The sequence below is a fragment of the Dipodomys merriami genome, unplaced genomic scaffold (genome assembly GCF_024711535.1).
Source record: "Dipodomys merriami isolate MVZ:Mamm:240054 unplaced genomic scaffold, mDipMer1.0.p SCAF_55, whole genome shotgun sequence".
NCBI classification, from domain to species: Eukaryota; Metazoa; Chordata; class Mammalia; order Rodentia; family Heteromyidae; genus Dipodomys; species Dipodomys merriami.
The window spans coordinates 5,389,130-5,413,291 of NW_027206124.1; the positions used below are offsets into that span (position 1 = coordinate 5,389,130).

The 24,162-nt window shown below is 50.2% G+C and overlaps 1 protein-coding gene across 1 annotated transcript in view; it reads right to left on the reverse strand.

Annotated features, from left to right (window-relative positions):
• Arfgap3 (ARF GTPase activating protein 3) overlaps positions 1-22,898 on the reverse strand; it is a 34,464-nt gene extending 11,566 nt beyond the window's left edge. Inside the window, exons 1-9 of the mRNA XM_069999704.1 lie at positions 22,724-22,898; positions 16,187-16,305; positions 12,190-12,262; positions 10,904-11,035; positions 9,573-9,656; positions 6,643-6,730; positions 3,753-3,812; positions 3,294-3,340; positions 2,590-2,729 (exon numbers count right to left, since the gene is read on the reverse strand). Coding sequence (XP_069855805.1) covers positions 2,590-2,729; positions 3,294-3,340; positions 3,753-3,812; positions 6,643-6,730; positions 9,573-9,656; positions 10,904-11,035; positions 12,190-12,262; positions 16,187-16,305; positions 22,724-22,792 — 812 coding nt within the window. The 5' untranslated portion in view covers positions 22,793-22,898. The remainder of the gene's footprint in view (positions 1-2,589; positions 2,730-3,293; positions 3,341-3,752; positions 3,813-6,642; positions 6,731-9,572; positions 9,657-10,903; positions 11,036-12,189; positions 12,263-16,186; positions 16,306-22,723) is intronic.
• Between the last annotated feature and the right edge of the window lie 1,264 nt (positions 22,899-24,162).

Consider the following 24,162-nt stretch of genomic DNA (forward strand, 5'->3'; position numbering starts at 1 on the left):
AAAAGATACAGAGATGGGGCTGGGCGCAGCTCAGCGGGACTGGCCGTGCAGTAGGTGCAAGCCCTGAGTTCGATCCCCAGGACCACCAAGAAATAAAAATAACCTTGACAAAAGATAGTTGCTCATACTTTTCTAAATATGCAACACATACTTAATTTTTTTCCACAAAGAAAACTGCCTCTATTGACATTCACAGTAGTATCACATCCTATCAGGAAGCAGCAAAAGAATTTTGGTGTCTTGACAAGTGATAAGCCTACCTTGTGTTTGTAAGTTATCATCCATTTCACAAAAATCATGAAAAATGTCATGAGTTCCTCATAAGAGACATGGAAAACTGCAGCAGTAATGCAAACGTGTGCTGTCCTGGGAGTGACAAGGGATTTCTCCTGAGGAAACCTGTGAGTCTTGCTTTTCTGCTAACTGACAGAGCAGGATTCCTTTGGTCTGCTTTAACCCGGCAGATTTTTCTTTTATATGTTTATTATCACAGAACAGATTGGGACTATCTTCTTCCTTAGCGTATAAATAGTTCTTTTTCAAGTTTAATTATTGGCAGGCAATAGGATTTTGGCATTCTCTAAGAGCACAAACAGCATGAACACACTCTACCGGTAAGATGCAACATGAGGCCAGCCTGGCCCGCCTAGCAGCCCCTGCTCACACACCAGAGCTCCTCCCCATCCCCCCAAGAAACTGCCAGAAGGCTTGTGTCAGGGAACTGCTCTGAAGCGTTAGTTTCCTACTCCGTTGCTGCTCTGGTTTCTGGACTGTTCTTTCACAGCTATGAAAACCTTAACTTGCAGAGCAAGCTGTCCCTGTGAAGGGCAAGGCAGATGCTGCTCCTGGTTAGCCCAACATAGGTCTGGGACAGAGAGGTGAGCTGAGCATGGGACGCAGGCCCAGGCCTCAGGGTCCTGAACAGGGCCCAAGGAAGTTGCCAGATTAGCTCCAAAGTCAGATCCCAACATCCCTCAGCAGCATCTCTGCTTTTGTGGTGTATTAGACACCTGAAGAAGGAGGCGGTGTGGCTTCCAGCCTGAGGACGCAGCCAATCCAGGCCTTTCTGCTTCTCTAGCCTCCTCCCCACTGCGGGAAGAGAACCTCCCTGGCTGGCCCATCCCCCCTTCCTCCCGCTGTAGGGAGGCAGTAGCCGTCCTGGCCCACCCCGCGACCCTCAAGCTCTTCTCAGGCTTCTGATTTTACACTCCAGCTGAAGTGTGTCAGAGCCTACTCCCAAGCAGCGAACCTGCCCCTTTGTCTGGGCAGGAAACTTCTGGGTCAGAGATCAAGTCCATGGCATCTCCATGTGCATGGCTCAGTGCTGCCCCCGGTGTCCTGAAGGAGAAATAACCACCTATTTCCCACATCAGTGCTGGCTTGTCCTGTTAAGTCCACCAGCAAGCTGGCAGGGCAAATAGATGGAACAACTGTTCCCTACTGAGACCCTACTACCTGCTGCTGGAGGCACAGTAATAACCATTAACCAAGCTACGCCTTAAAACCAACCTCGGAAGGTAGCTGCATTTGTTAACAGTACATAAAACTCAAGATAAAGCAGCTAAAATATGCATGAAAATAAGAAAAAAACCACCAAAAAATAGCCACTGGTGACAGTGGTGTTCCTCTTGTTCCTCCCCCTCCTCCCCTTCTCCTCCTCTGTTGGCATGGACTGGCCTGTTCTGGACACTCCCTACAGATGAGAGAGTGTGCCAGTCCTGAGGCTTCTTTTACTCAAGGCTGACGGCTCTACTTCTACTCTCTGGTGGGTAACTGGATGTAGGTGTCTCGTGGCCTTTCCTGTCCTAACTGGTTTGGGAATGCAATCCTAAGACCCTAGCCTCCTGGGTAGGTGGGCTGCAGGTGTGAGCACCAGTGCCTGGCTCGCTTCTCCAGGGCACACGCTGTGGCATGGCGCCACTTATTATTATTCTCGTATTGGGGTGGAAATGGGCCTAGTGAGGGTTAAGTGCTTGTCCTGTCAAAGCTACAACCCAGTTTTAGGTTTGACTTTCTGAAGGACAGTCAGGGTTTTCTTTTCTCTCTTCCTTCCTTCCTTCCTTCCTTTCTTCTTTCCTTCCTTCCCAGTCCTAGGGCTTGAACTCAAGACCTGGGCACTGTCTCTGAGCCTCTTTGTGCTTAGGGATAGCACCACCTCCGGCTTTTTCTGGGTAGTTTACTGGAGATGACAGTCTCACGGACTTTCTTCCCAGGTGACTTCTAACCACAGTCCTCAGATCTCAGCTTCCTGAGTAGCTAGGATTACCGATGTGAGCCACCAGTGCCTGGCTCTCCTGGTCTTTTTGTCTCTGGCTACCGTCGCTGGACTGAAGCTGTTGTGCGGTTTGGACCTGCATCTCCCAGGCCACCCATGCCCAGCACCTTCCATCCTCTCTGGCCCCCACTGCTCCCAGCAGGCCCTGCAGCTACTTCCCTGGCCACGGGTGCCACCCTCCTGACCTCCAGGCCAGTGATGGAGACTCACGCAAGGACACTCTGGCTCACTCTCCACATGTTCCCTTGGAAGCATCCAGAAAGCCAGTCCAGGGCTGCTGGATGACAGTTGTGCTGTGAGGGGGCTGCACTTACACAGACTCCTCCTTTGGCACTGCCCTGGCCTGGTCTTCCGGCTCCTTCATCTTATCCACAGCCTGGGCTTGCTTCTCGATCTCAGTAAAGCTGCTGTTCGCCAGTTTTTGGGCTCCTAGGCTTCCCTTTTTGGCCCCAAGCTGGAACACATAGAAGAGTGTTTAATGCCCTTGAAAACCCTGGAAACTGCAAGGAACAAATGCTGGTCCCTGCACCACCCACCCTGGGATGCTAACATTTGTCCCCCGCTTCATCCGAGGCTGAGGCTGGCATGGCCAGGCCCTTGCAGCTCAGGCTATCAAGCAGGGTGGCCAGACCACACAGCAGGAAGTCTGGCCTGGCCCCCAGCTCCCAGGAAGAGCATGGCAGCTCATCCCTGCAGACAGGATGGTTCTCCACCCAGCACCTCTCCCGTCCCGTCAGCCTGGAGCTGCGTTCACACACAGCAGGGCAACTCCCAGGTCTCCATTTTTGTTTTTTTCTTTAAGTATTTTGTCAGAGACGCAGGAATGTCAACTAGACATTCTAGAAAATATCTGTGTGACAGCCACTTCACTGAGTAAAATGCAGCTGTCCAAGCCACACTTATTATACTATTTCTTAACTTATATAATTAAAAATCAAAGATAACCCTCACAAGGACCAAGTGGCTGTCTAGTTCTGAGCCGACCCAGTGCTTATTCTACAGGTAGCATGGTACTCACTCCTCGTTTGGCTGGATTGGGTTTCTTCTTGATGATCGATGACACTTCTGCCAAAAGGAGAACCTGAAGTCAGAGCAGCAGAAGGCAAGTACCACGGTTCTCCTGTAGTGACTGCAAACGCTAGCTAGTGCGCAGCAGTGGCTGCTTTAACACATAAAGTGTAACATGTGCAGATTTCAAAGTACAATTCCCTGATAATGATGTCATAAGACCAGAGAGAGAGAAGCAAATGGCAAGTGTGTGGCTGCGTAGTGAGGCAGGACACTGAGTTGCTTATCTCAGGCGTCCGGATGAAGCAAGAGCAGCCAGCAGCAGCAGCCAGTGGCTACGGCACCCAGGACGGGCACACATACATCCGAAAGCTGAGACAACAAGACAAACGCAAAATCAGAAATCTTTTTTTTTTTTTCCTTACTGACTCTTACCCTACAGGTCAGATAATGGCGCTCAGCCTATTACCTAGAGCAGCCTTCCCTGGGGCGTTGAGGCCTTCCACACTTGGTCCTTGCTCTGGAATACCTGGAAATGCAACACACTGACATTAATGCAGAAAGCATACGCCCCGAACCTGCTCTGGAGTGTGTGAGCCTCAGCCGACCGTTCAGCCTCCGTCTCACCCATCCAGTTTTATCTGCCAGCACCTTTCTTTCTAGCTCCACATTCTACTCATTGCTATTATTTTTGTGGTGCCACTTCACACACACATATATTTTTTTTGGAGATAGGATCTCAACATGAAGCCCAGGCTGACTGAATTTGTGATCCTCCTGCTCAGCTTCCCTGGTGCTGGGATTACAGGCATGTGCTGCCATGCCCAGTTGAAAAGCACAATTGGCAACTGTAGCCACCGTACTATACTACAGAACATTAGAAGTGATTTCTCCTCTTTGACACATACATGCATCTATTAGCCATATTCTCTATATCCCCTTCCCCAATCAGGAGAAATTTAATCTAAAATACAATAAAACAGGGATTTGAACTCTTGATCTGAAGCTTTCACTCTCAGCTGACACTCTACCACCTAAGCCATGGTTCCAACCCCTGGAATGATTCCCCCCCCCCCCCCCAGTGGTTTTGAAGAATAAAAGGGCTAGCAATCGCTTTAACAGATATTACTGTTCAGAGTTCTAACTTGTGCTCAGGCATTTTATACTCTCCTTTTCCCCCAAGTCAACACTTGGAAATACCATACTGCTAGGTACAAGGATGCTGAGAGCTAAGAAATGTGTCCTGTGGGCTGGCCCCGGTGGCTCACGTCTGTGGTTTTTTTTTTTTTTTTGGTGCTCTTCAGCTCAAGGATAGTGCTCTACCACTTGAGCCACAGCGCCACTTCCGGTTTTTTCTTTTTTGCTTATGAGGAATCGAACCTACAGCCTCATGCATGCAAGGTAAGCTCTCTACCACTGAGCCACCTTCCCAGCCCGGTGGCTCATGTCTGTAATCCTACTCAGGAGGCTGAGATCTGAGGATCACAGTTCAAAGCCAGGCCAGGCAGGAAAATATGAGACTTTTTTTTTTTTTTTCTTCTGGTTGTGGGGCTTGAACTCTGGGCCTGGGTGCTATCCCTCACTTGAGCTACAGCACCACTTCTGGTTTTCTTGTGGTTTATTGGAGATAGGAGTCTCACGGTCTTTCCTGGCTGGGCTGGCCTTGAACCGAGATCCTCAGATCTCAGCCTCCTGAGTAGCTAGGATTACAGGTGTGAGCCATCAGTGCCTGGCTTCTGTGAGACTCTTATCTCCAATTAACCACCCAAAAACCAAAGTGGTGCTGAGGTTCAAATAGTAGAGCACTAGCCTTGAGCTGAAGAGCCCCACAACTGGCAAGAAAAAAGTGTCCTGTTTTCTAGTCCACTTAAAACACTATCCTGGTTATGAGGCAGAGTAAGGCTTCATTTCAAAGACATCTGTTATTTTAATGTTTACTTTAAAAATGGCTAAATCAGGAGCTGGTGGCTCACAGCTGTAATCCTAGCTACTCAGAAGGCTGAGATCTGAGGATCACAGCTTAACGCCAGCTTGGGCTGGCTTATTTCCAATTAATCACCAAAAAGCTGGAAGTGGACAGCTCAAGTGGTAGGGCACCAATCCTGAGCAGAAAAGATGAGGGCCAGCACCCAGGCCTTGAGTTCAAGCCCCAGGACTGGCATACACACAGACACACAGACACACAGACACAGACACACAGACACAGACACACACAGACACACACACACACACACACGCGCGCGCGCACACACACACACACACACACACATACACACACACACACACAGGCCTCCATTTCTTTTCCTTCTCTCTTGAAAAATCTTTGTCTTCCAAGATGGCTTCATCTCATTAAGAGGACTGATAACAGTACAGCCTTTTGCTGGTCAATTAAAGAAGCTCTCAGATTTGTCTGCCCTGACTGGCCTCAAAACTCAATTCTGAGATCTCAACTTCCTGAGTAGCTAGGGTTATGGGGGGAAACATTATGTTTTTGTTCTTAATCTTCTGGCTAACAAAAAATGCCCAATATTGAAAGCTAGATTGCTCATACACATCACTAAAGTGATGTGTAACATGCCAGCAATTGAGATAAATCACTAGGTGTCAAGTACTTATATAATCATTTTCTAATTGTTAAAGTAACATATACTCTTGATAAAATCCAGACATTTTAACAGTGTATTGAGCAGAAATAGACTCTTCAGTCATTTTACTCTGTTTTGACCAGTTTGGAGTGTGCGTTCCAAAATGTCAATTTTTTTTTTAACAAATATGATCTCATATGTTCAGCCATGTTCAGTCATCTTTACTATCTATCCTAGATATTTCTTCCCAGTGGCGCTGTAGCTCAAGTGGTAGAGTGCTCGCCTTGAGCTGAAGAGCTGAGGGACAGTGCCCAGGCCCAGAGTTCAAGCCCCATGACCGACCAAAAAAAAAAAAATAGATATTTCTTCCCTCCAACACATAAAAGTTGATTAATATCATTTTTGTTTTTGGTGCGTACGTGGGCCGAGGCTTCCCTCCAACACATAGAAGTCAGTATTACATCTTTGTTTTGGGCATGTGTGTGGGCACTGAGGCTTATGCTCAGGGCATCACACCTTCACATGGATTTTTCCGCTCAAGTCTGGTGCTCTCCTGCTCTCCTACTTGAGCCCCACTTCCACTTCTGGCTTTTTATTGGTTATCTGGAGATAAGAGTGTGTTGGGTTTGTCTGTCTGCGTGGAATCAAGTGAGATCCTCACGTCTCAGCTTAACAAGCTGGCGTCACAGATGTGCCCACTGACATCTTCATTTGTGGTAGTTTCACAGCATGCCACCAAACTGCAGAGCAGTTACAAGAGACATCATGGGCTACCTTCGTTCCTCTCTGCTTTGGCTTCCACAACCCGTGGTGTTAAAGGAAATGGCTCTGGCGGTGCTGGCACGTGCATTTCACCACTCACCTGCAACAAGTTTGGAAAAGTCGTTAGCAGACAAAGCAAGATGACCATCATCAAAACACATTGGAGCTGCATGTAGAGATCAAGAACACTGTGGTTCAAGACCAGCCTAGGCAAAAAGTTAGTAAGGTCTCGTCTCATTGAAGATGCCGGAGGTGGCAAGTCATACCTGTAATCCCAGCTCAGAGGGAGGTGAAAGGAGGATTGTGGTCCAGTGCTGGCTGGGGAAACAGTATGAGACTTTGTTTGAAAAATAAGGGCAGGCTGGGCGCCGGTGGCTCACGCCTGTAATCCTAGCTACTCAGGAGGCTGAGATCTGAGGATTGCGGTTCAAAGCCAGCCTGGGCAGGAGAGACCGTGAGACTCCTATCTCCAATAAACCACCAGAAAACCGGAAGTGGTGCTGTAGCTAAAGTGGTAGAGCGCTCGCCTTGAGCTGAAGAGCTGAGGGACAAGCGCCCAGGCCCAGAGTTCAAGCCCCACAACCACCAAAAAAAAAAAGAAAAGAAAAATAACGGCAAGATGCCGGTGGCTCACACCTGTAATCCTAGCTACTCAGGAGGCTAAGACCTGAGGATCGAGGTTCAAAGCCAGCCCAGCAGGAAAGTGCATGAGACTCAAGAGTCTTATCTCTTGTTCACTAGAAAACTGGAAGTGGCGCTGTGGCTCAAGTGGCTTGTAGAGCACTGCCTTGAGCTGAAGAGCACAGGGACAGCGCCCAAGCCGAGTTCAAGCCCCACAACCAACCAAAAAATAAAAATACAAAAAGAAAATAACTAAAAGCAAAATGGCTGAGGTGTGGAACAAGGCCTTGAGTTACAAAAAATCCAATTATCACCAAAGATTTTAAAAAGAAATAAAAGAAAATCAGTATGCAGGAGGGGAGCTATCACAATGTAAATAACCACTTTTTTTATAGGTGTGAGCCTCCTATGCCTAGCACCAGTCCACGATTTTAATTCATAACATTTCTCAGCTACTGAATGTTATATTCTCTATCTAGTGCTGTGTTAAACAACAGCAATGTGTCCCAGGAGACTACCTCATCTTCATTTTCTGCTTATTTTTTTCTGTTTGTTTAGTTTTGAGACAGGAGCTCATTAGATAGCACAGGCTGGTCTCAAACTCACAGTCCTTTGCCTCTGTCTCTCAAATGCTGGGGTGAGAGGTATGGGCCACCAAACCTGGCTTCGAGTAACTATCGATGGTTTTCAATAATAAACACGTATGTGCATTATAACAGCCAAAAAATAAAAGTAGATTTAGCAGCTTCTTTGGTTTGGATCTTAAATGTCTCTAGAGGCCTGGGTGTGAAGGCGTGGTTCCCAGCCCAGTCTTGGCAGGTTTAAGGGGTGGTGTCTACCAGGAGGTTCCTTGGAGGGATTATGGGAGTCCAGCAGCTAGGTACGGGAGGCTCACGTTTCCACTGTCCGCCGGGATGTGCTATGGTACAGGCCTAAAAACAAGGACCAGATGACCATAGGCCAGAACCTCCAACCGGAGAGCCGGAATATATATTTTCTCCACAGGAGTCTATTATATCAGGTGACAAACACAGGAACTTACACAATTTTCTATCATTTTAACTTCGAAAGTGAATGAGGACTGAGCCCCTTCTCCGTTGGCGCCAGGGCCCCTCCCAAAGGCCAGCTTCAGCTTCCTTAAAGGTGCTGCTTCCAGCTTTGCGTCTCCGCCTTCCTGAAGCTAAGTGATTTGGGCAAATGCACAGAAGTTGTGCGGATTATCCACCCTCAAAGACAGAACACTGCCATCCTCTGCAGCACTGCTGAAAGCTTCTCCACGCCAGGTCCCGGGGACTTGACTGCCTTTCAGGTCATGGTGGCCTTCCAGCACGTACTTGGTGCCCTGCCTATGGGGGCACTGAGATTCAACCCATCCAGCAGCCTTCGTTCCCCAGTTCTGACTGCTGGGGGGCCCGTGACAAGTGCCATGTCAGCCTCCTGTAGCTGAGAGGTGTGCACACTGCAGCCCACAGCACATGGGGACAAGCGGCGGCGGTGCAGAGCGGGCCTTTGCTTTTGTGGACCGTGTCCTTCCCCAGGGCTGGCCGAGGGCTGCACTGGAGCCCCCAGAAGGGGCAGGTAAATGACTCTGGGCCACCTGCTTCTGCAGGCTTCCTGAGGTCATTTCTGCCTTGTAGAAGAGTCAGGCTTGTTTGTTATACCAACTTAGCCTGTATCTTTCCAGAAAAGTTTTGGGTTTTGAGTTTTAGAAAACTGGTTTTGGTGCTGGGCTTTGCCCAAGCGGGGCGAGTGCTCGGTCCCTCGAGCCGCATCTCAGCCACTACCCTCCCTCACTGAAGCATTGTAGATGTACACTTTTTTTTTTTAGTGATGATCCTAGAACTTGAACTCAAGGCCTTATTTTCTCACTTGTCCCTTTTGCTCAAGCCTCACCCTCTACCACTTGAGCCACTGCTCTAGTTCTGGCTCTTTGCTGGTTAATTGGAGATAAGAGTCCCATAGACTTTTCTGTGCAGGCCTGCCTCAAACTGTGATCCTCTGATCTCAGCTTCCTGAGTAGCTGGGATTACAGGCGTGAACACTGGCTTTAAAGGTACACTCTTAGTAACGTTCAGAGGGGGCTGGGAAGGTGGCTTAGTGGTAGAGCACATGCCCTGCATGTCAGAGGCCCTGGGTTCGATTCCTCAGCACCATATAAGCAAAAAGAAAAAAGCTGGAAGTGGCACTGTGGCTCAAGTGGTAGAGCACTAGCCTTGAGCTGAAGAGCTGAGGGACAGCGCTTAGGCCCAGAGTTCAGGCCCCCATGACCGGACCCCCCCCCTCAAAAAAAAAAAAGTAACGTTCAGAATAAGCACACATACCTCAGGAGTCGCATGTGCTGCGAAGAAGTCTTCCTCCTTTGGCGGAGGGGATGAAGGTGGGACCATGCAGCTATCAAGCCACAGCTGGAACAGAAGCCAAGCGAGAGTTAGCACTTAGCACACCTCTGTCCGCAAGGGCGAGGGCTCTCTGTGCCCCCTAGAAACTGCCCTGAAGACTGCCACTTCCCATCGCACCACCACCAGCAGGGTGCCCGAGGCGCCTCTAGCAAGGTCTGCCCCCGGGGACAGAGACCCTTCCCTACCTAAGTACAGGTCCCAAACCACAGGCAGCCCTCAGGGTCTCGGCCTTCTACCCAATGGATTAGCCTACTTGCTGCATTTGCCTGTGATGTCAAATTGGCACCTGTGGGCTTTTCAAGTTCATTTTCAGACATGAGGAAAGCAGTACAATGAGCCCTGTGAGGAGCAGGTTCCCTTCCAGCTGCGCAAAGGCTGCTCTGCCTCTATGCTTCCGTTCTCTGTGTTCTCTGCATTCAAACAGGTGGCCTTTCCGCTGTCCACTCAGTGCCACGATGGCCACATACTGGTGCTTGCTGGCGATTTCATTGCGGGAACCTGTCCTAGCTCCTGAGAGCCACCTGCCTGAGGAGGAGCTGTGCTGTACCTGACTGAAAGGAGTTGTGTTTGGCATTGGCTTTGACCTCTTGTGGGGAGTTCAATGTTCACGATCACGTATATACATACACAAATAAAGTTGTTGCTGGGTGTTGGTGGCTCATGCTTGTAATCCTTGCTACTCAGGAGGCTGAGATCTGAGGAGTGTGGTTCAAAGTCAGACCTGCAGTAAAGTCTAAAAGACTAAACACTAGAAAACTGGAAGTGGAAATTTAGCTTAAAGTGGTAGTATGCTAGCCTTGAGCAAAAAAGCTAAGGGACATTGCACAGGCCCTGAGTTCAATCCCTATGATTGGTAAAAGATTTTTTTTTTAAGTTTGTTTGCTTGCTTATTCTTTTGCAGTGTTGGTGTGGGACCCAGAGCCTGCACGTGCACGCAGTGACCCTCTGGTGCCTTCGATGAGTATCTTTGAGTGGAAACCCATGGCAAATAGGCTGTGAATGGATCCATTTGTGAGAATGTGTTCTAAGGTTGGAAGGAGCCTCACTCCTGGCTCCCAGGAGCGAAGCTTCAGTATTGGCTTGATCAGGGTGCACTGAAAACTGGCCTGACTAGCCCAGAATGGAAAAGCAACTGCACACTGAGCAATGGCTCCCAGGGGAGCCGGGTAGATGGCCTTGCAGCTCAGCATGGAGCCCTCGTCTGACTGAACCCAGAGGCTGGCATCTAAGGGATGGGTGGCCCTGGGACTCACGTCGGTGCCATGCTTCCGTGTGGCCTGTGAGGCCAGCGACTTCACTCTCTCCCGGTACAGCTGGGCACTGCGGCTGTTGTACTTCGCGTTGGTGTCATTGGTGGTACAGCCATGTTGATGGAAAAAGGAAGACTAGAGAGGATACACAGCATATCAATAAATACCACAGGACGCCGCACACCCTGACTGAAAACGCTATTTCACAGAACGAAGGGGTGTTAAAAATGAGACAGTGGTCCCCATCTCCCCCATAATCCACCTCCGCCATTCTGGAAGTGGCTTTGGGAACTCCCTATGTAGTACTACCTTCCATTCATGACCATCAATTTCAATTTCAATTTGGATTTAACAGAATCAGAATTTCTGACAAGTTGGTCAGGGACCCTGCTAACCTTTACCTTGTTCGGTGCTTTTTCTTCACGAGCAGAGTTAATGCCTATCTTACAGCAGAAAGCAGAAAGGGCAATGTCTTAACATCTGGAAGAAAATGCTTTGCCCCCTCTCCTGAGCACATATGCAGACATGAGTCTCAGAACTCGTGTCTTAACCCAGGCTTCTGGAAACCTGTACAATGACCTGATGTCGATAGAATCCACTCAGGACTCTCGGCTTGTCAAACATTTAAATAATGATTTTCATAGGAAAAATGGTAAGCTTCTAAGTTAATATTTAATATTTGCTGTACTTTTGTAGGGGCTGGGAATGTAGCTCGGTGGTAGAGTGCTTGCCTAGCTTGTATGAAGCCTAGGTTCGATTCTTCAATACCATATACAGTTGGTGTTGTGGCTCAAGTGGTGGAGTGCTAGCCTTGAACAAAAGACACTCAGGTGACAGTGCCTAGGCCCTGAGTTCCAGACACAGGACTAACAAAAACAAAACAAAATAAAAACCTTGTAGATATAATTAAATATTAATTTAAATCCATTTTGGCTATAAGCACAAAGTCACCCTGCCATTGAAAACTCAGGCTCTTTATATCCTCTACTTTGCTCTGATCTTGGAAATGCTGCAGTGCCACTCTGACTCTCCTGCCCGGAGGGTCTGCTGGTCCCCATGCCCAGCACCCTGCCTGGCACTTAGCACTTACCATTTGCTCAGATGTGGCTCTAAGGACAAGGCTGTGCCCCTAGCCATGGGTCCCAAGCACATGGGGCCGATGGGAGACGGGGGAGATGAGGAGGAAGAGAGGGGAAGGGGGTTAAGGGAGAGCAGGAAGGGGAGGAAAGGGGGAAGAGAAGGGGGAGAGGGAGGAAGAGGAGGAAGGGGAAGAGTCTGAGAGGACTTACCGCATTGGCATTCCCGCCCACTTGCATGCAGCGCAGCTGGAACCAAGACCAGTTAGAATCCAGCTCGGTAGATCTAGACAGAGAGAACATTTCCTGAATGTTCTTCTCTTCCTTGCCTCAGACCACTGAGGAAGTTTGAAAACAACATTCTTTGGGCTTTAGGATGTATTAACAGGAAGGGGGAGCCCCTAGGTGGTGACACTGGGTGAGCAGTCCCTGGCCCTCCTGTCCTTCCTGGGAGCCAAGGCGTTCCAGCCCCAATGGGCTCCTGTCCTCTGTGCTGTCCTGGGCAGGCCCTGGCAGGCTGGCTGTGCCGTGCTACGCTGATTTCTGAAGGACATGACTGGGGCTCGTGTGCACAGCTCGTGTGCTGTACTTTGTAAGGTCCTTCTTTCCCTTTTTTCTTTTTTGAAACAGGATCTCACTGTGTGGCCCAGGCTGATCTTGAACTAATGGTCCTCCCTGTAAATCCCTGTGCAGGGATTTACAGGCTTGTACCTCTATACCCAGCTCATTTTGTAATTTTTTTTTTTTTGTCAGTCATGAGGCTTGAACCCTGGGCCTGGGCAGCCAGTGCTCTACCACTTGAGCCACAGCACCACTTCTGGTTTTCTGGTGGTTTATTGGAGATAAGTGTCTCATAGATTTTCCTGGCTGGCTTTGAACCATGATCCTCAGATCTCAGCCTCCTGAATAGCTTAGGACTGCAGACATAAGCTACCAGTAACCTGCATGTAACTTTTTTAAATCAATTTTTTTTTATAGCCTAAACATGGCTCAAGTGGTAGAGCACTAAGCAAGAAAGCTAAGGGAGAGTGTGAGGTCCAGAGTTCAAGGCCCAGTACTAGAAAAAAAAAAATTCACCATTAGTTCCACTCCTTCTCAAATGAAAGCTCACACTGAATACCTTATACCCTGAACTGTTTTCTTGCCCACATTCTAGATTGCTGCCCTCTGGTTACATAGAGATTTTTAATTGCTGTTTTTGAATCATTTATAAGCATGTGATTCATAGTTGTATTTGTCTGACTTTTAAGAGGTTAGCGGTTAACCCTGTGCTGGTCTGAACAGGTCCTGCTGTGCAGCCTTCTCAGGCTCCAGGCCAGTCCTTCCCTGAGCGGGAGACTCCCCAGATGACTCAACTTCCTGCATGTACCACACAGGGCCATGTTATAAAGGAAGGGCTCAGCAGTGGGAAAGTGGAAAAGAGCACAGTGTAGCTATGTACTGCCTCAAGTCCAGCGATCGTCTGCTCTGGGTGGGGTATGGTCCAGGTGATAACAGCGGATCACCTGTCTGGAGGGAAAAGTCCACAACAACACAAAATCTGAGCCAGGTGCCAGTGGCTCATACCTATAATCCTAGGACTCAGAAGGCTGAGAGGTAAGAATCACAGTTCAAAGCCAGTCTGAGCAGAACAGTCTGTGAGACTCTTTATCTGCAGTTAACCACCAAAGTGATAAAGCTAAAGGACAGCACGTAGGGCCTGAGCTCCTGAGCTCAAGCCCCAGAACAGGCATAAACACAAACATAATTAACAATATAACTGCCATCTGGTCTAGCAATGGTACTTCTGAGTACTGGCCCAAAGGAGTTTGGAAGCATTCTCAAAGAGACATCTGTAACCCATGTAGAAAGTGCACACAGCTATGCACAAGAGCTCAAATGTGCACAGGAGCCAGTGCGTTTGGAGGCTTAGACAGCGTGGAACCTTATAATGGAATAGTACTCAGCCTAGAATGAACTTCTGACCCATGGCACCGAGGGATAAACCTTGTGGAAAGAATGCTAAGTGAAGTAAACCAGTGGCAAGTGACAGATATGTCATATCGGCATGCAAATGACCCACATACAGTAGGGAAATCAAAGAGAAGGCAGAGCAGTGGTCAGAATTTTATAGGACAAAGAGTTGTGGAGACGGAAGGTAGCACGAATGTATTTCATAACACTGGCCTGTGTATTTAACAAGGCTAGGATGGTAAACTGTATGTGTGTTTTACCATAATAGAAAAAAATGGGATAAATAAATAAATGCAATTGCCCTGGCAACTCAATCCCTTCACATTTAAAGAGACAGGAAAGGGAATTATAATGAAAACATTCTGGGACCAAGGGCTGAGACAAGAACAAACAGGAGAAAATGACAGATGCTCTGAAGCTAGGAAAAGTACATTTTTTTCTTTCTTTTTGGCTGAGCTGGGGTTTGTTGGCCATACACTTGCTAGACAGGTGCTCTACCATGTGAGCCACAACCTTTTTTTAAACTATGTTATTTTTCATGTAGGGTCTCCAATTTTTGCCCAGGGCTAGCCTCAGACCAGGATGCTCACTACCAACAGGCTCCCCCACAGCTGGAGTGACAGGCACACACTAATGGGCCTGGCTTATTGAGAGGGAAGGTCTCACCAACACGTCAGCCTCACTAGCCTGGAACCCAGTCTTCCTGATCTCCACCTCCCAAGTACTCAGGATTGCAGGTGTAAGCTACTGTACCCACCTCCTCTTTTCTTTTTTTTTTTGTTGGTTGTGGGGCTTGAACTCTGGGCCTGGGTGCTGTCCCTCAGCAATTCAGCTCAAGGCCAAGTGCTACACCACTTGAGCCACAGTGCCACGTCTGGCTTTTTTCTGCTTATGTGGTGCTGAGGAATCGAACCCAGGACCTCATGCCTGCAAGGCAAGCACTCTACCACTGAGCCACCTTGCCAGCCCCCCACCTCCTCTTTTCTTTTCTTTTCTTTTTGGGTCCGGTCGTGGGGCCTGAACTCTGGGCCTGGGCGTGTCCCTCAGCTCTTCAGCTCCAGGCTAGCGCTCTACCACTTGAGCCACAGCGCCACTTTTTTCTTTTTGCTTATGTGGTGCTGAGGAATCAAACCCAGGGCCTCATGCATGCAAGGCAAGCGCTCTACCACTGAGCCACCTTCCCAGCTCCCCACCTCCTCTTTTCTTAACAATTACCCACAGAATTACATGGTTATAAAGGCTTAGTGTACATATTTATCTTTACAAATGGATATCTAAAACATCTTTAAATTATCAAAATATAAAACTATGCTGCAATTATCATTATTATATAGTTTTTACACACTAAAACAAATGTCTCATAATTGATTTATATCATATAGACACAAATGCTCTTTGATGGTAATCCCATTATGTCAATATATCCCCAGTCATAACATGTGAAATGAAATTGCCTGCCACAATTTCTAATAGCCTGCCTAACTGGTTCCTTCCCTGGGGGGAAAAAAGTGACAGGAAATAGATGGGCAGAGGTGTGGTGGCCACACCTGAGGTCTGAGCCGGCCGCTCCATGGATGTGGAAGGGGCCCTGGCGAGGGTCAAGACAGCTGGGCTGGCCTCGCTGGGCTTCCGAGCCTGAGCTGGATTGGGATCCTTTGGTTTCTTCTATTTCCACTGAGTTCCCTCACAGACACACTTCTACCCCCCACTGGGCGGCATCTTTCAGTTGAGTGTCTTTCTGCAATGCTCACCATAGCCCCTTACAGTGGAGGCCACTGTATCACTAATGCTAGACAATTCACCCACCAGAGAGCCACGTCCTCACATAACGAGAGGAGGGTCCTCCCGTCACCAACGTGGAAAGTGCCACCCGCAGTCCAGGGGATTCACTCACTCAGGCGTGGCCCTCGGAGTGCCCTTGGGAGCTGGAGGGCTGACACCCACACAAGGACTCCTGCCAGGCACAGGCCTCATCTGTGCCTCCCTGTCCACCTGACCTGCATATACTTTTGGCCTTAGAAGACCAGATGGGGAAGGGATGCAGCTCCAAACCCTCCATGCCTCCTTCCTTCACAGCACTCTTGTCTCGTGAGATCTCTACACTCAGAACCCAAGAGAAATGGCTCATTTCCCTGAGGAGGTTAGATGTGAGCCGCCCTGATATTCCCTTCATGTCAAATGGAACAGTGCAAGCAAAGGGCAATGATGAGCCAGAGGAAATCCTGCCCACTTGTGCCCCCAAAGGGAAGTCACCTACCGAATAAAACTCAAGTGCACACCAAGGGACCGGTGCGACCCTGAGCAGTCAATGCACAGAAACACGCCGTAGGTTATACTGGCCCAGCTGGGGTTTTTGGCACCACAATCAAAGCACACCTGTAAGAAAAATGTGAGAATCAGTTGGTCATTATTTTATTTTTTTTTTAATATTTATTTTTGTCTGTCATGGGCACTGTCCCTGAGCTCTTCAGCAAGTTCTCTACCACTTGAGCCACAGCACCATTTCCACTTTTCTGTGGTTTACTGGAGATAAGAATCTTATGGACTTTCCTGCCTGGGCAGGCTTTGAACCATGCTCCTCAGATTTTATATTATATTAGTGGATGAGTCATTAATAGGCTGTACTCACAACTGGCTTGGAAGCTACGATGCATGTACATCGGCAACTGTGGTTGTTGGAAAATCTCTTATCAAGTCTCAGTTTGTTTTAGGATGATAATAATACACACTGTCTAAATACACTAATTGTTACTGATATGGTTAGATTTGCACTGTACTATGCTTCTCACTCAGGATACACCGGGGCAGGACCTGCCACTCCTGACTCCGCCCCTGCATAGGAAGGGACGTTCTGTTCTGATCGTTGCTCTGAGATCCACGTGTGAGGTACTTTGGTATGCAGCAGTAGGTAGCGGTACAAGGAAAAGCCATGCACTGCTGTCCTGTCACCTTTATCTGTCACTTAGAGAATGCTTACCCAGCTCATAGCAAGGAAAGAGCCCTCTGCCGGCTGTGGTCCCTGAGAGCTCCTGGGGTGGGGGTATCTTCCTGTTGCCTTTTTCTTTTTCTACTAGAATGGAGCCAGCACAGACCCAGTGAGAACACAGTCAGTCTGTGTCTGCTGGATGGATATGGCTTTCATTCTTTATCTCTCGCTGTTCCTGGAGAATAGTGTTTACTCTTTATAAACTCCCAGTAAACAGCATGAAACACTCATGTCCTCAACAATCATCTATAATCCCACCAGACAGTGAGTCAAATGTCCAACACTGATATCAAAGAAATATATAAATAGTTATTTGTCAAGGATTTATTATTTATAGGTAATTAAAGTCAAACAATTTGTAAATTTCCACAAATAGAAAATTGTCTTTAATTTTTTCCACCTTTAGACATAATTTTTTGTTGGCAGTAGTGGGACTTTTTTTTTTTGGTCAGTCATGAGGCTTGAACTCTAGGCTGGGCGCTGTCCCTCAGCTCTTCAGCTCAAGGCTCTACCACTTGAGCCACAGCGCCACTTCCGGCTTTTTCTGCTTCTGTGATGCTGAGGAATCAAACCCAGGGCTTCATGCATGCGAGGCAAGCGCTCCACCACTGAGCCTTCCCAGCCCAGTAGTGGGATTTGAGCTTAAGAGCTATGTTTCCTTGAGCACTGTACTGCTTGAGCCACACACCAAGTCCTTTTTGCACTTGTTAGTTTTCAGATAGAGTCTCACTTTCGCCCAGATTCCAGGCCTGTGATCCTCCTATTCGTACTTCCCCCACAGCTGGGGTGACAGGTATACCCTACTGCACTCAGCTTTTTCTGTTGAGATGGGACTTCGTAAACTTTGTCTGCACTGGCCTTGAACTGTGATCCTCCCAATCCCAGCCTCCCAAATTGCTACGATTCTGTGATCCCTGTGCCTGGCTTATTTCACACTTTTCAAGGCATTAGCCACGTTTCTAAAATCTGGACAGACTCACACCACTCGTTATGATCAATGGGGCTGGAGTGACAAGGGGCAGACTCACACCACTTGTTATGAACAGTGGGGCTGGAGTGACAGGGCAGACTCACACCGCTCATTATGAACAGTGGAGCTGGAATAACACGGGGCAGACTCACACCACTCATTATGATCAGTAGAGCTGGAGTGACAGGGCAGACTCACACCGCCTGTTATGATCAGTGGGGCTGGAATGACAGGGCAGACTTACACCGCTCGTTATGATCAGTGGGGCTGGAGTGACAATGGACAGACTCACACCACTCATTATGATCAGTGAGGCTGGAGTGTCAAGGGGCAGACTCACACCGCTCATTATGATCAGTGGGGCTGGAGTGACAATGGACAGACTCACACCACTTGTTATGATCAGTGGGGCTGGAGTGTCAAGGGGCAGACTCACACGGCTCGTTATGAATGGTGGGGCTGGAGTGTCACTGGGCAGAACAGAAGCCCTCCATCTCAGACCCCATGACAGTTGCTGAGGCACCAAGGAAGGATGGCACTGGAGCGCTGCTCTCTGCGGGCCACACGCTGGTCTTGAGGAGCGGGATTACAGGTGCTGGGTAACAGCTGTCTGCCCTCAGAGGCTGCCTGTGGGGCCCCGCCCCCTCCCCTGATGGCTGTTGTGCATTACTGTGCGCTCCTATCCCTGGCGCACGAGTGGACAAGCCTGTCCCACTGCCCGCCATCCAGTGAGTACAACTATTCATGCAATTGGAGTTCAGTGTAGTTTTGTGTAGCAAAATGTTTTCAAGATAGGATTAAAGGGCATTTGGGGCCAGGTGCCAGTGGCTCACACCTGTATTCCTAGCTACTCAGGAAGCTGAGATCTGAGGATCACATTCAAAGCCAGGCTGGACAGATAAATCCACAAGACTCTTCCAATTAACAGGTAAGAAGCTAGAAGTAAGGTATGGCTCAGGTGGGAGAGAACTAGCCTCAAATGGAAAAGTTAAGAATGTGGGGCCCTAAGTTCCAAGTCCCAGTATATAAACAAAAATAACAAACAAAAAACAGGGCTGGGAAGGTGGTGTTTTGTGGTAGAGTGTTTGCCGAGCATTCATGAAGCCCTGGGTTCAACTCCTCAGTACCACATACACAGAAAAAGCCGGAAATGGTGCTGTGGCTCAAGTAGTAGAGTGCTTGAGCAAAAGCAGCTCAGGGACAGGACCCAGGCTCTGAGTTCAAGCCCCAGGACTGACAAAAACAAAACAAAACAAACAAACAAAAAACAGGTGGTGTATAGGTGAGTGGAGAACACTTGGCTAACTACACAAGGCTTTGACCAACAGAGCCAAGAAATTGCTGGAACATAGCTGCAGAGCAGCTGTGTCCTGTCCACCAGAGGTTACACTGAGCGTGGGTTAACATGGGTGCAGACACTAGGCTTGCAGGGATGAGTGAACAGGAGGATGGAAACTGAGATACACAGGGACGGGGGAAGGTGAGGATAGAGGCTGGGCTTGCAGGGATGGGTTACACAGGACAGCACGGTCTGTAGGACGGGGACTGAGGAGCATGGAAGGCATTAGAAACAGATCTGTTCCTAGCCATGCTGCCTTGCTGCACCTGTGGGGGCAGAGCCTGCCCTTTGAAAGTGGGGGGCTTGTGCTGACTGCATATCTGACATCTTGCAATCCCAGGCCAAAGCCCAGGTTTTCTAAGCAGAATATTAGTTCTCGGTAAGATGACAACTAAAACAACTTTCAACTGTGAATGTGACATAATGCTGAGACAGGTGACAGATCTCCCAGGGGCGGGTGACCACTGCCCCCTCGCCAGGCCACGTGTGGCCCCTCTGTAGCCTCGTCTGCTCTCCTCAGTGGGCCTGTGATGTGGGTAACACTTTCCTGTTTCATCTTGAAATTCTTGCTAGTGTTTCCATTTTCTACAGTTCACAAAGCATGCGGCTGGTCTCCATGGCATTCTGGAGAGACCACTGTGTGCGTTAAGCATTGTGTCTGTTGAGGGTGACGTGGGAACCAGCCGCTCCCAGCACCTATTCGCCACCTCATCACTACTGTGCATCCCACAGCAGAAAACACTGGCACACAGCCACCCGCCCTGTGCTAGAGGCTCATCGAAGGTAGGCATATACACCCCTGTAAACACACGTCCTGTCCGTTAGCACACATACCCTGTGCTTTGCACTAGGTTAGCACATTGTAGATTTGGAACAAAGTAGACATCCTATAGCAAACAAGGAGTTCACAAACCAGAAACCTGACCCTGTGAACCTTGTCGCAGGTTGTGCTCTGTGTGTATGTGTGTGTGTGTGTGTGTGTGTGTGTGTGCGCACCCTAGGGCATTCTTAGCTTTTTCCACTCAAGGTTAGCACTCTACTGCTTGAGACACAACTCTACTTCTGGCTTTTTTGTTTTTGGTCGATCCTGGGGCTTGAACTCTGGGCCTGGGTGCTATCCCTGGGCTCCTTTTGCTCAAGGCTAGGCTCTACCACTTGAGTCACAGTACCACTTCTGGCTTTTTCTGTGATTAACTGAACAGTGTCATGGATTTTTTTGCTCCGGCTGGCTTCAAACTGTGATCCTCAAATCTCAGCCTCCTGAGTAGCTAGGATTACAGGCATGAGCCATCAGGTTATTTTTCTTTAACCACTTTTCTTGACTTAAGTAACTTAGTGTCTTTTCTTACAACCCATTATTTAAAATGTAAAAAAAATTTAAGCGCTTGTTGCCCAAGTATACAGACCATTAAACTCCTTTCCGTGTTTGTCCAGAGACTGGTTTCTAGCCTCTGATCAAATGGTTTCAAACCAATGATCAAGAAGTAGAGGAAATTCCTGGGAAATATTATCAGGAAACATTTTTTGAATATTGATTTAAAATCATACTGCAGATTATGAAACACCCACAGCACCATTCTTCATAATGAAAACAGTATCTGACACTTGTGAAAGAAGCTCTTCTTGGGGCTGGGAAGGTGGCTCAGTGGTAGAGCGCTTGCCTTGCATGCTCGAGGCCCTGGGTTCGATTCCTCAGCACCACATAAGCAAAAAGAAAAAAGCTGGAATGGCTCTGTGGCTCAAGTGGTAGAACGCTAGCCTTGAGCTGAAGAGCTGAGGGACAGAGCCCAGGCCCAGAGTTCAGGCCCCATGACTGGACCCAAAAAAAAAAAAAAAAAAAAAAAAAAGAAGAAGAAGCTCTTCTTGGGCCATCTCTCTTGATTCTCACAATAGTTCTTTGAGTTAAATCTGGTTCACACTCCCAATTTCACATGATTAAATTAGGCAGAACTAATCTGCTTCAGAGTGACATAGCTAGAAAATAGCAGAGTTGGAAGTAATAACTTTACGTGTTTTTTTTTTAAGGCCCACCTATATACCTCCGAAGTGTCTCTTGGTATAATGACACTGATTTATTTAAAAGGGACACCTAAGCCAGGTGCTGGTGGTTCACACTGTAATCCTAGCCACTCAGGAGGCTGAAAGCTGAGGATCACAATTCAAAGCCAGCTCTGGCTGTAAAGTCCAAGAGATGTTTATCTCCAAATAAAGACAAAGAAAGAAAGAAAGAAAGAAAGAAAGAAAGAGAGAGAGAGAGAGAGAGAAAGAAAGAGAGAGAGAGAGAGAGAGAGAGAGAGAGAGAGAGAGAGAGAAAGAGAGAGAGAGAGAGAGAGAGAGAAAGAAGAAATGGAGCTGTGGCTCAGCTTGAAGGGAAAAAAACTAAGGGGCAGGACCCAGGCCCTGAATTCAAGCCCCAGTACCAGACAGAACACACTCAGATCCTTTGATGAGCTTAATCAAACAAAACATATGTTGATCTGAGATAAAGTTTCACCTGCTAACTGTAGGTCCAATTACACCAAGTCCTAAAAACGGATCAATATGAACTTCAAAATGAAGAAATGGCCAAGGATGGGCACTGAAGAATTTCTGCAGACATGACCCTGTAACTTTCTGAGGCCCAGGAAATCACCCTGTGCGCTCCAGGGTGAGCTGGAGCCCCTCTCGGCTCCTGGCGGACGTCCCCCCTCCCGGGGTCCCCTCCCCGCTCCTGGCGGACGTCCCCCCCAGGTGGCAGGGGGCCGGCGCGGACCGGGACTGTCCACGCTGACACGACAGCCCTTTGCACCCGCGGGTTCCACGCCACGTGGCCCGTAGCATCATCACCACACCAAGTTGTAAAAGTTCGGGGCGGGTGAGTAATCGGTGTGTGTGTGGGGGGGGCTGAGGCTGCCACAGGGGCAGAGGGAGGGAACCACCCCGGGGCTCCAACAGGTGGCTCCCCCGCCCCGACAACGCGGAGCTGCGGTCCGCTTCCCCGGCGCCCCGCGCTGCCAGCTGGCGCGGCGGACCGGCGTCTGCGGCCCCGGGGGCCGCGGGGACCCCCTGTGGACGGCCGCCCCCCACTGGCTCGGCGGGGCGGGGCCCGAGCGCCCAGCCCCCCCCCCCCGCTGCCCCGGGTCTGCTCCCCGCCGGTGCCAGGGGCCCCCGGGTGCCGGCTTCCCGCCCCCACCCCCGGTGGCGGGGCCCAGGGCCCCAGGACCCCCGGCCTTCCCCGGGAGCCCGCGGGGGGGGGGGCTGACGTCGCGCTGCCGGGACCCCCGCCCGCCGGGCGCCCCGCCCCCCGCCGAGGCGCAGGCCGGGGGGCGGCGGCGTCGGGCCCCCGCCGAGGTGGGGCTCGCCGAGGCCGGCCCCCGCCGAGGCCCGGCCGCCGCGGTCCTCAGTGCGACGTGTCACTGGCGGGCGGCTCCTCCTCCCGGCCCGGCCGCGGGCGCCCCCAGGGGCCGCCCCGGGGCTCGGCCGGGCCCCGCAGGCCCGACACACCCCTGGAGGTCCCTACCTTGTTGGTAGGCACCGAGCGGAGGCGCTTGAAGATGGCCAGGATGTCCTGCTTGCTGGGGTCCCCCATGGTCACCAGACGACCGCGGTTCCGCGGGCCCCGCCAACCGGGAAGAGCCGACTCGGAGCGGTTGCCGCCTCCCGGAGACCTAGGAGACCGAAGGGGCGGCGCCGCGCGCGCCGAAAGGCCACGCCCACCGCCACGCCCGCGGCCGGCGCTGGGGCTCACGCCCCGCCCCGGGCGCCGCACGCGCACGCGCAGGAGCGCGCAAGTCCTGGACGCGCCACCCCGCCTTTCCGAGCCTCCCAGATTCGCACCCCGCGGGGCGGCGAGGGGGAGGCTAGGTGGGAGCGCGCTCACCCTCACCCACGGACCCCCAGCACCCCCACCCCGCCGGCAGTCTGGTTCCACGGCCACGTCCGCCCAGAGGGCGCCCGGCGGAGCGGAGGGCAGAGCCGGGCAGGGCGGGGCGGGCGGGCCGAGCAGGGCAGCGCCCACCCGAGCTGCGTGGGGTCCAGGGCTCGCTTTCCCTTTCCATCCTGGCCCGCAAGCCCTGGGGGAGTCTGTGCTGAGTACCCTGCTCGCTTTGAGCCCCGGACCTCACCCTGGCTCGGCAGGCACTCCACTGCTTGAGCCACACCTTCCTGCTTTTCTTTTTTTCCTCTTGTTATCTTTACAATGGGGACTTGAGTTCTTGCCTAGATTAATATATACTTCTGTTTATGTCTCGGCCAAGCCGGGGTGACAGGATCCCCATTTCCTGGGAATTGACGTGGAGGTATCTTGTGCCCTGGGGACTGGATCCTCCGAGTTCCACCTTCCCTAGCAAAGTAGGATTGCGGGTGTAAACCTCCACACCCAGATAAAGCGGTGTGCTCCTGGAGGCAAAAAATAAAATAAAATAAAATAAAAGCTCTGAGTCAGCCCAGACGTCAGCAGACCTGAAGCTGGGATCAACCAGTGCCCTGGGGTGAGTCCCAGCCTGAGAATAACGTTGCTAGAAGGAAGGGGTTACCAGGGAGGGCGTGGGGCTGGGTGTGGAGCCGCTGGAAACTGACCTGCGGTGGTTGGACGGCAGTGGGAGAGAAGGGGATTTTGGTGCCAAGTGTGATGACGGGGCTGGCTCTGCTCAGCCAGCTGCTTCCCCCGGCGGAGACCTAGGTCAGGTGGACAGCAGCAGCTAGACACAGCAATGGGGGAAATGCAAAGGGAAAGAGGACCAGGTCTCCAAGGGCCCAGTGCCGGTGACTCACACCTGTAATCCTAGCTGCTCAGGAGGCTGAGATCGGAGGATTGTGGTTCAAAAAGCCAGCTCCAGCAGGAAAGGTCTGTGGGACTCTTATCCCCAATTAACTAGCAAAAAGCTGGAGCTGTGGCTCAAGTGGTAGAGCACCAGCTTTGAGTGAAAAAGCTGAAAGACAGTGCCTAGACTCGAGTTC